At 38.0% G+C, this 11,101-nt stretch overlaps 1 protein-coding gene across 1 annotated transcript; it reads right to left on the bottom strand.

The window, feature by feature from the left end:
- Positions 1 to 8,346: 8,346 nt before the first annotated feature.
- LOC131324798 (L-type lectin-domain containing receptor kinase IV.1-like) lies at positions 8,347 to 10,630 on the bottom strand. The gene has a single exon (XM_058356921.1). It carries the CDS (start codon positions 10,552 to 10,554, stop codon positions 8,521 to 8,523), a length of 2,034 nt encoding a protein of 677 aa, XP_058212904.1. The 5' UTR covers positions 10,555 to 10,630; the 3' UTR covers positions 8,347 to 8,520.
- Positions 10,631 to 11,101: the final 471 nt, after the last annotated feature.

The raw sequence follows: 11,101 nt of genomic DNA, 5'->3' as shown, positions 1-11,101 counted from the left end.
TTCCACTTGTTTTTTAGCTATCACTAACTCCTTGTTAGAATTATTATAATTCTCAGCCATTTTCAAATTAGACTCATTAATTTTAATACTCTCCTTAAACAACATATTGTAGGATTGTTTTAGCTCATTAAAACTAAACTCCTCATCACTTCCCTCATTCTCACTATCATCTGAGGATTCATGATCACTAAGGTTCGACTGTAAAGAAGCCCCAAAAGTCATAAAGTTTGTGTTATCTATTTGTTCTTCCTCGGAATTGTTAGATTCACTATCGTCATCCCAAGTTATATTGGCCTTAAAATTAGTCTTCTTCTTCAATTTGTTAACACATTCATGAGCTAAGTGACCATATCCTTGACACTCAAAAACACTGTGGCCCTACAGGAGGTCCTTTAATCCCCTTCTTTTCTTTAGCACTACAAGACTCACTTTTTCTTTTGTTTTCAAATTTCTTATTCCCATCACCTTTAATCATTTTCTTTTTAAAAAATTGTTTGAAGTTTTTGGTAAATATATCCAGAGCTTCAAGGTCATACTCATCATCACAATCTGATTCCCTTGACTCTCTTTGAGAGCTTGCAAAAGCAATCGATGGTTTAACTTTAGATTTTAGAGACTCGGGTTGTAACATATCAGCTTCATAAGTTTGGAGAATACCTACCACTTCTTCAACAGATTTTTCATTGAGTTTACGTTTGCCCTCAAGCATAGTGACCTTTGTCTTAAACCATTCAGGTAAGGATCTCAATATTTTCTTAATCATCCTAAAAGAAGGAATAGGCTCACAGAGGGTTTCGCAACTATTGATGATAGCGATCAATTTAGAGTAGAATTCATTAAAAGTTTCATCCTCTTGTATTCTTATTATCTCAAATTCAGTAGTGAGTCTCTGTAACTTAGATTGTTTAACAACATCTGTTCCCTCATGACAAGTTACTAAAATATCCCACGCTTCTTTTGCAATCTCACAATTTGCAATCTTACGATGCTCATTAACATCAACAGCACTAAATAAAATATCCAAGGCACGATTATTAGCCTGTAAGGTAGCCTTTTCCTCGCGAGACAATTCAGCAGTAAGTTTAGGGACCTGTTCTTCTTCTACTTTTTTCGTGGGATGGCTATACCCTCCGATGCAAGAATTCTTAATTTCCTCATCCACAGACCTCATGATAGCTTTTATTCTAGATTTCCAGTAGTCAAAATTTTCACTATCCAAAATAGGTGTACGACTCGAAGGATGATTCATGTTATTGTTCATGTTCGTTATTGCTATAGATCCGCTCTAGGAAGAAATCCAACAATTAATGAGCGACCCCACTCTGATACCAATTGAAAAATCCTTTTTCGCTATCTAAAAACTTAATCAAGCAAAATAAAAGGAATTGAAAAGCAATAAACGATGAACAATACCGAACACAAGATATACATGGAAAACCCCTTAAACGGGTAAAAACCACGGGAAGGAAATCATGCACTATAACTCATTGTACGGTTACAAACAAACCTATACTTACAACCTAGAATCGCTCTCGGTTGACCAAGGCTAATTGCCGAATCACTCGTTCACCGCACCCAGTGCTTGACCGCCGCTGCCTTGAATCGCTCAAGCCTTCCAATAACCTACGGAATCCACCGTAGGTACCCACCGGAAGAATGATTCACTCAATAGAATCAAAGTTTGAAAAGAACTCTTGGAGTTAAGTTGAAAGTCTGATGATCAATGGATCATATGATTACTCCAAGAGACAAGCCACAATCCCCCTTAGGTATTTCTCTGATTTAGAGCAATAGAAAGGCGGCACAAAAATATTCGGTAAACTAGAAAACCCAACTAAACTGTATATAAATATATTGCTGGAAATTAAACAAGAAGGTTGCTCGAACAACTCGAAAAGAACTTGCAGGTTGTGCTCGAGCACCAAGTGCTGAAAGATGTTTCTATATATGAAGGGTCTTGATTTCGAGACTACTTTTCCTCGTCCGCGAAATACTTTGCCAAATCTTCATTTCCTTTGATTTCCTTCCATACAAATTACCTTATCAATCTCACTCTTGAATCTTTAATTCTCTTTCCTTATTCGGCTGCCATGTGCACAAAATCCGTTGAGAGTCTTGATTTCCTCCGCTCCAATTTCCTTAACCAACTCTACCATTTTTTTTGACAAACTATTCTATCAATTACACAATATTTGATTTCCTCGACTTCCTAAACATACACTCTAGAAATAAATAAATAAATTACAACTCGATAAATGAGGATACAATTATATGTGTATTTTATTGTGGAATTCGCCAACACAAAGAGACCGTGGTCTATGATCCTAACAATCTCCCCCTTTGGCAGTTCCATGACAAAACATACATAACAACCTATCCCTTAACAGATTGATCACGACCTGTGAAGCTGCAGAAATAAACACTGAGAAGACAATCTGTTAATCAATAAATTACTCCCTCTTTTTGTCACGGAATGACAAAGGTAAAATGCTAAAGCCAAAGAGTAAAAGCCAAAGAGTAAAATCAATTTAAGCCAAACCGTATCATAGTAACATAGTGACATAAGCCAAGTACTACCACACACAAGGTAAGCTCCATCAGCTTGAAAGCATCCGCAAAAAGAAGGGGAAAAAATAGCATACCGAATAACCATCAACACAAAATAAATTGGGTTTCCATAGGAGATGAACACATTAATTGGAGATACGAGTACTCAACCATGAGGCTCAGTAAATGTCACTACATTTTCAAAAAAAATGCATGAGTAAATTTGTATGAACCCCAAGCATGAAGGAATGGAATATTTAAGTGCAACAGGCGATATGAGTCCATGACATAGTGGGTGTGTGACACGTCAGAAAATATTAAGACCACCATATTCGGATACGAGATTTCTCACGTTCCATGAGAATGACAACCACCCTTCCTCCCACGAAGTCAAACCAGGCATGATGACACAAATGACATCCCAAGGATTAGAAATAACTCCCCCTCAACGATTAAATACTCCCCCTCAACCAATGAGTATTTTGTCATATCAATTTTTATTGATGCTTCCAAACAAATACACGTGTTTTTATATTTTTACCCCATTGCCGTTTGACACAAATATTGGGAATAAGAGTACCTAATACCCAATCCCCGGTTACTAAGCAAGTGGTCCAACACGGATGCCTTCACAAAGTCTATCCATTTTGTGACACGAACGCTCAGAGGGAGAGTACCTCACCCCAATTGTCCAGTACTCGATGAATGCCCGGATAAGCATTAAGATCTCACAAATAGACTTTTGTCTTTCTTATATGATTTTTATGTTTTTTAACAGAACCCAGAGAACATCGTATCCAACCAAGATGCCAAAAGGTCAATCACTGAGGAAACAAAATGAGACATACTCATGGACAAGAGAACCAACTATCCAATCTGAATAATCTCTCTAATCCTGACGTGTGAACGTGGCGATCATAGAGTCATAAGGCATGGTGCAACTAATATCCAAATATATCTCATGAGTGGAATTAGCAAGAAATGTGCATGCATTCTAAAAAATGTGCATCTATTTGAGTCCCATGGCTGACTACTCATCCTTGAAAAATATGCTTATAGCCCCAAAAAAATTTTAAAGAATTTTTGTATATATGAATGTTTTTGGATTTTCTTTAAAACTCAACAAAAACTAGGAGTAAAGACACACAAAAACAATAATAATAGATTACTCAACTGAGAAATATAACATAGCACTACTAATTAAGAAAAACAGGAAAAAGGAAAAAACACTCAATCAATGAGGCATATCCCGACCGAATGTATCGCTAGACATATGACGCGAATAACCACCATTGAGATTCCACATGTTAATCTTTCTAGCCTTAGAAACCGTATTAGTGGCAAGACAATGCAAATCACATCTCCTGACCCATATGGGTCTAGTCTTCACCTGCGAGCTCTCGTTCTGACCGATAGATATATGTCTAGGATTCATGTTTATAGTGTGGTCATCATTATATCCAACAGGTCTAGGCATTTGTCCATTGTTCCACCTAGGGGCAAAGTTATCACAAGACCCTTTTTTGTTAGTGGCATAAGAATGTTTAGCGATGGAATAGCCATGCAATTTAAAGCAGTTTGGTCTAATATGACCCTTAACTTGACAATAGTGACATGTTGGAATAAATTTAGGAAAATTGTCATGTCTAATATTATATACCTTTCCAATCACTTTTTTAGCCGTATCAATACTACGGGGTTTCGGCATTACCTTCTTTGATTCCAACTCATTTGGTTTACCTCCAACTATTTTTGAGGACGAAGCTTCATAAAATCCAAGCCCTGTTTTGTCACTCGTTGGCCTTTGAACATCAAGAATTTCGTCTAACTTCTTGGAACCCGTATTCAAATGCTCAAATAGAATATTAGCATTATCAATTTCAATATTTAATGACTCTATTTTAACTTCTGACGCAGCGTTTAAATCAGTCAAGACTTTGTTCTTTTCTCGAAGACTCTCAACCTCCTTACTCAACTTTTCTCTCTCACTAGTGACGTTGCTCAAAAAACCTTGCAACTCTTCCACTTGTTTTTTAGCTATCACTAACTCCTTGTTAGAATTATTATAATTCTCAGCCATTTTCAAATTAGACTCATTAATCTTAATACTCTCCTTAAACAGCATATTGTAGGATTGTTTTAGCTCATTAAAACTAAACTCCTCCTCACTTCCCTCATTCTCACTATCATTTGAGGATTCATGATCACTAAGGTTCGACTGTAAAGAAGCTCCAAAAGCCATAAAGTTTGTGTTATCTATTTGTTCTTCCTCGGAATTGTTAGATTCACTATCGTCATCCCAAGTTATATTGGCCTTAAAATTAGTCTTCTTCTTCAATTTGTTAACACATTCATGAGCTAAGTGACCATATCCTTGACACTCAATACACTGTGGCCCTACAGGAGGTCCTTTAATCCCCTTCTTTTCTTTAGCACTAGAAGACTCACTTTTTCTTTTGTTTTCAAATTTCTTATTCCCATCACCTTTAATCATTTTCTTTTTAAAAAATTGTTTGAAGTTTTTGGTAAATATATCTAGAGCTTCAAGGTCATACTCATCATCACAATCTGATTCCCTAGACTCTCTTTGAGAGCTTGCAAAAGCAATCGACGGTTTAACTTTAGATTTTAGAGACTCGGGTTGTAACATATTAGCTTCATAAGTTTGGAGAATACCTACCACTTCTTCAATAGATTTTTCATTGAGTTTACGTTTGCCCTCAAGCATAGTGACCTTTGTCTTAAACCATTCAGGCAAGGATCTCAATATTTTCTTAATCACCCTAAAAGAAGGAATAGGCTCACAGAGGGTTTCGCAACTATTGATGATAGCGATCAATTTAGAGTAGAATTCATTAAAAGTTTCATCCTCTTGCATTCTAATTATCTCAAATTCAGTAGTGAGTCTCTGTAACTTAGATTGTTTAACAACATCCGTTCCCTCATGACAAGTTACTAAAATATCCCACGTTTCTTTTGCAATCTCACAATTTGCAATCTTACGATGCTCATTAACATCAACAGCACTAAATAAAATATCCAAGGCACGATTATTAGCCTGTAAGGTAGCCTTTTCCTCGTGAGACAATTCAGCAGTAAGTTTAGGGACCTATTTTTCTTCTACTTTTTTCGTGGGATGGCTATACCCTTCGATGCAAGAATTCCAAATTTCCTCATCCACAGACCTCATGATAGCTTTTATTCTAGATTTTCAGTAGTCAAAATTTTCACTATCCAAAATAGGTGTACGACTTGAAGGATGATTCATGTTATTGTTCATGTTCATTATTGCTATAGATCCGCTCTAGGAAGAAATCCAACAATTAATGAGCGACCCCGCTCTGATACCAATTGAAAAATCCTTTTTCGCTATCTAAAAACTTAATCAAGCAAAATAAAAGGAATTGGAAAACAATAAACGATGAACAGTACGGAACACAAGATATATGTGGAAAACCCCTTAAATGGGTAAAAACCACGGGAAGGAAATCATGCACTATAACTCATTGTACGGTTACAAACAAACCTATACTTACAACCTAGAATCGCTCTCGGTTGACCAAGGCTAATTGCCGAATCACTCGTTCACCGCACCCAGTGCTTGACCGCCGCTGCCTTGAATCGCTCAAGCCTTCCAATGACCTATGGAATCCACCGTCGGTACCCACCGGAAGAATGATTCACTCAATAGAATCAAAGTTTGAAAAGAACTCTTGGAGTTAAGTTGAAAGTCTGATGATCAACGGATCATATGATTACTCCAAGAGACAAGCCACAATCCCCCTTAGGTATTTCTTTGATTTAGAGCAAGAGAGAGGCGGCACAAAAATATTCGGTAAACTAAAAAACCCAACTAAACTGTATATAAATATATTGCTGGAAATTAAACAAGAAGGTTGCTCGAACAACTCGAAAAGAACTTGCAGGTTATGCTCGAGCACCAAGTGCTGAAAGATGTTTCTATATATGAAGGGTCTTGATTTTGAGACTACTTTTCCTCGTCCACGAAATACTTTGCCAAATCTTCATTTCCTTTGATTTCCTTCCATACAAATTACCTTATCAATCTCACTCTTGAATATTTAATTCTCTTTCCTTATTCGGCTGCCATGTGCACAAAATCCGTTGAGAGTCTTGATTTCCTCCGCTCCAATTTCCTTAACCAACTCTACCATTTTTCTTTGACAAACTATTCTCTCAATTACACAATATTTGATTTCCTCGACTTCCTAAACATACACTCTAGAAATAAATAAATAAATTACAACTCGATAAATGAGGATACAATTATATGTGTATTTTATTGTGGAATTCACCAACACAAAGAGACTTGGTCTATGATCCTAACAATGGTCAAAGGAATCAGTGCTCGAGAGAAAATAATGGAGAGTAAAATCGATACTAAAGAAAAATGACACAAATTACAAAACACTGCGATGACAATGGCACTCTGATGATATGTTGAAACTTAATTTGTACATTGATTTGATTTAGGTGATGAAGTGTTAAATTTTTTGTATTTTAATTTACTAAAATATATGAGTTTTTTGTTAATATGAGGGACACAATGGTTGGAGTTAGCTACAGATCAAGCGTAAAAGCTCATGGTGTTATTTTTATGACCATGACATGTTAGACCTAGGTGACAAACAATGGAAATATTATAACTTAGAGGATTTCGGAGCAAAACAGACTGTTGAGGATCGAAGGACGTCGAAAAGAGTACAAATCACCTTAGTGCCCTTCTTTGAATTTGAATAAATGTAATTTGGATCATAAGACAAATTTGGGTTTGTAATGACTTAATTATCATTTTATTTAAATAAATATTAAATTTTATTTAAATTAATGTTCCGATAAATCAGGGCATTTTCATTATAACTAAACAGTCATTCAATATAACAGTCGATATCAGAAGTAGTGCACAAGAATAACACGTCATCTTTCCTTACTCTCTGTTAACTTATGTGTAACGACCCAGATCCTCAAACACCACTACAAAAACATAACAAAATTGAAAGATTTAGGCTACCAGTTCAATAAGCAACAAACAATTATTGAATTCAAGCCAATCCCCAGTTCCTTATAAGTTTACATAATTTTCGATACGCATCCCCCTACTCTAAGTTCTCATCTAACTACTAGTAGTGTTGAATTTCTAAGAATCTGAATGCACTGATGATAAAAATGCTTGTTGAAATTCATCTACCATTAGCTGATGAGTCATGGCTAGTTTAGTAAGGCCAATGTTGGATTAACGCAAGATGAACAACTTGAGTACATTTCCTTCAGAAGATCAATGGAAAATTTGAGAGCATAGCATCATCATATGAAAATTGTTTGAATGAATCTAGAGATCATATAAAAGAAGTAAACTTGTAATTTCTGTTGTCTGGTTGGAAAATTTATAAGGGTTGAAATTTTTACAGATGATTTGTTACTCTGTTTAAGCTTCTTTCAGTATAAATGGAATTTCTCCGACTTTCATCTATTTAGAAGTGAAGTCAGTGGTTGGACAATAGATGCACTGTGGAGCCAAATCAATCCCATGTTTCACAAGGTATTGAGCGGCTCTTCTATTACATTAGGCAACTGAGAACTGCACTCAATATTTGCTTGGAAAGGCTAAAGGAAATCTCGAAGCAGCAGCGGCATACAATGTGCTATAGATATCTATACAATACAAAAGCTTATTACAATGTGCTTTAGTCATCTTTATAGTGGATTGGAGAACCGAAAACAATCATACTTTTGCCTCTGTTCGGTGGTAATGAGCAAGAATTTCCGCAAACAAACAAATGTGAAAAGGCCCCTGGAACATGGGGATTTTATAATCATAAGGTATCATACAATTTTGTTATACAGATAATACATAGAAGAGAAGCTTATGCCTAAGAGTATAGAAAAACATATTAACCATATGGTTACATTACTCATCCATAAAGTTATGAAAACTACTAAAGTATAGAAGCATCATCTGCCTCCAGAGAGATGGGACTCTGCAGCAGAAGACGAGTGCGTAAACGCCTTCTCCATAGAAGACGGATACGACAGTGCAAAATCATCAAACCCTTCGCGGTGAGCAAACGTCAGACCTGCGGCAGAAATACCCATCAGTTTCAACTCCGGTAGAGGAATATCTCCCTCCAAATACTGCACAACTTGCCTCATATTCGGCCTGGCAACCGGCTCAGAGTGAGAACACAACAATCCCAGCTTCAAAACCAACTCCACTTCCTCCGCCACATACTCTATCCCCAAGTTAGGATCAACGGTTCGCAAAACTTCCCCTCTGCTCCAAAAGGAAAACACCCAATCCACCAAAACTAAGTCCTCTGCTGCTGCTCGTGGCTCAATGGGCCTCCTCCCACATACCACCTCGAGCAAAAAGGCACCGAAAGAATACACATCGGTGCTCGTTGTGGCCTTCCCGGTTCTAGTGTGCTCCGGTGCAAGATACCCAAGTGTTCCAACCACATGAGTGGTTTGTGGATCGGTTCCGTGATCATACAATCTAGCTAGCCCAAAATCGCCCAATCTCCCATTCAATTCGCCATCTAACAACACATTACTCGCCTTGACATCTCTATGCACAACAACTTGCTCCCACCCTTCGTGTAAATAGAAAAGGCCCGACGCCACACCCTTGATGACTCGAAATCTTTGCTGCCAATTGAGGGTACAACTCGGCTGGTTGTAGAGCAATTTATCTAGACTTCCATTAGGCATGTAGTCATAGACCAAAAGAAGCTCCCCTTTTCGGCGACAATAACCCAAGAGTTGTACTAAATTCCGGTGGCGCATACGTCCAATACTAATGATTTCTGCCACGAATTCCTTCATTCCTTGCCTAGATTCATGTGATATCCTTTTTACTGCAATCTCAATTTTTGAAGTAGGCATTATTCCTTTATAAACCCTACCAAATCCCCCACTACCCAAGAGCCCCTTTTCCCTAAACCCTTTGGTGGCAATATACAAGTCCTTGTACTTGAACCTATGAGGCCCATAGCCAAGTTCCCAATCTTCAAGCACTTCAGCAAACTTCCTCTTCCTTCTAACATAATAAACTACCCCTGAAACTACTCCAAACACCAAAACTAAACAAATCGCAGGCAATCCAATTGTCAGAAGCCTAGAAACTTTCTTGGGTCCGATGCGAGGAAGCTTAGGGAGTTGAGAGAAATCAAACCCATCAGCCAATCCATTAATCTTAAAGCTCCAAGCCAAGATATAATGGGAAGTTGGGACTGAACCAGTAGAGGAAGAGAACCCAACATACATAGTTTTGTTCAATATCGGGGAAAGATCCTTAGAAAGAGTCAATAGAGGCGTGCTTGGCTTGGGCAAATGAACCGGAGCCATAGTAACATTCATTTCCTTCTTTCCCCCGTCGTATTCAACCCAAACTTGCATCGCCTTACCACTGATCAGACTCAAATTCCGAAACCTCCCATTTGAATAATACCCAGCTGGCTTAGACACATTAGATTCCAGCCCATTAATGTCGATGCCAACATGGTTATCATTTATATCATGAAACTCGCTACTGTATATAGTATCAAGCTCTACCGCAACCACGTGGTTGGTTGATTTCCCGTTATTAGTTTCATTGAAGAGGCCCAACCAATGGCTGGCGTGGGCACCGGGGAGGCCCGGGGCGGGGGCCACTACGAAGACGATGCCATGGCCGGAGAGGGCGGGGTAATCGGAGATTATGGAGAAGATGAAGGAGGTGGAGAAGGAGGAAACGGAGGCGTTCGGTGAGGGTTTGAAGGGGAATGTTGCGGGGAGAAAGGCGTGGCCATTTTCTTGGCGGGGGCCGTTGGTGAGGGCTAGGAGACCTGAGGATGTGAACTCGGCTATGCCGTCGAGGGTGAGGTTTGGTGAGGCGGCTTTGAAGTTGTTGAAGGTGAAGCTGAGGTGGTCTTGGGCCGGTGCGGAGGGGAGGAGAGCGAGGAGGAGGAGGAGGAGAGGAGAGAGAGAAAAAAGAGGAGTGAGAAACATGGCTGTGAAATGATGGGTGTGAGAGTTGAGACCAATGCTTTGAGGAAATGTGATCTCCTTTTATTTGGTCGGATTTTTTTCTATTTATTTAAAAAAAATTGAATTTCAATTGTAATTTTTATTTTTTTATTCTTTTCGTCGTCGAGAAGCAATAATTTTAAAAAAAAATCGAAGGAATACTAACAAATAAAAAAAATAAAAAAAATAAAAAAATAAACCAAGTAACTTTTTTAGTCAAATCTTGATTTGGGTTTCGTGTGGTCTGTGGTGGGGTACTTTGGGGGGATATGCAGAGTCTCCATGGGTGTGCCAAGTGCATAGATATGAAAGGAATCTTGGCCATTGGGCGCTTCTTGTTTTGAGTTTCAACTATTTTAATAGTCAAATAGTAATTCTTCACTGGGATGTTTCGCTCCGGATCTCGTTACTCGTTTTACGTCACCGCTTTCAATTATCACTTTTGTGTACTCCTTTCGTCCCAATTTATTTATCACAGTTCTATTTTAATTGAATTAAAAAAATTAGTTATATTTTTAAAATGGTAATA

Source organism: Rhododendron vialii, chromosome 4a (genome assembly GCF_030253575.1).
Source record: "Rhododendron vialii isolate Sample 1 chromosome 4a, ASM3025357v1".
NCBI classification, from domain to species: Eukaryota; Viridiplantae; Streptophyta; class Magnoliopsida; order Ericales; family Ericaceae; genus Rhododendron; species Rhododendron vialii.
Note: the sequence above shows the minus strand (reverse complement) of the source record. Positions and strands in the feature narration are given on the sequence as shown.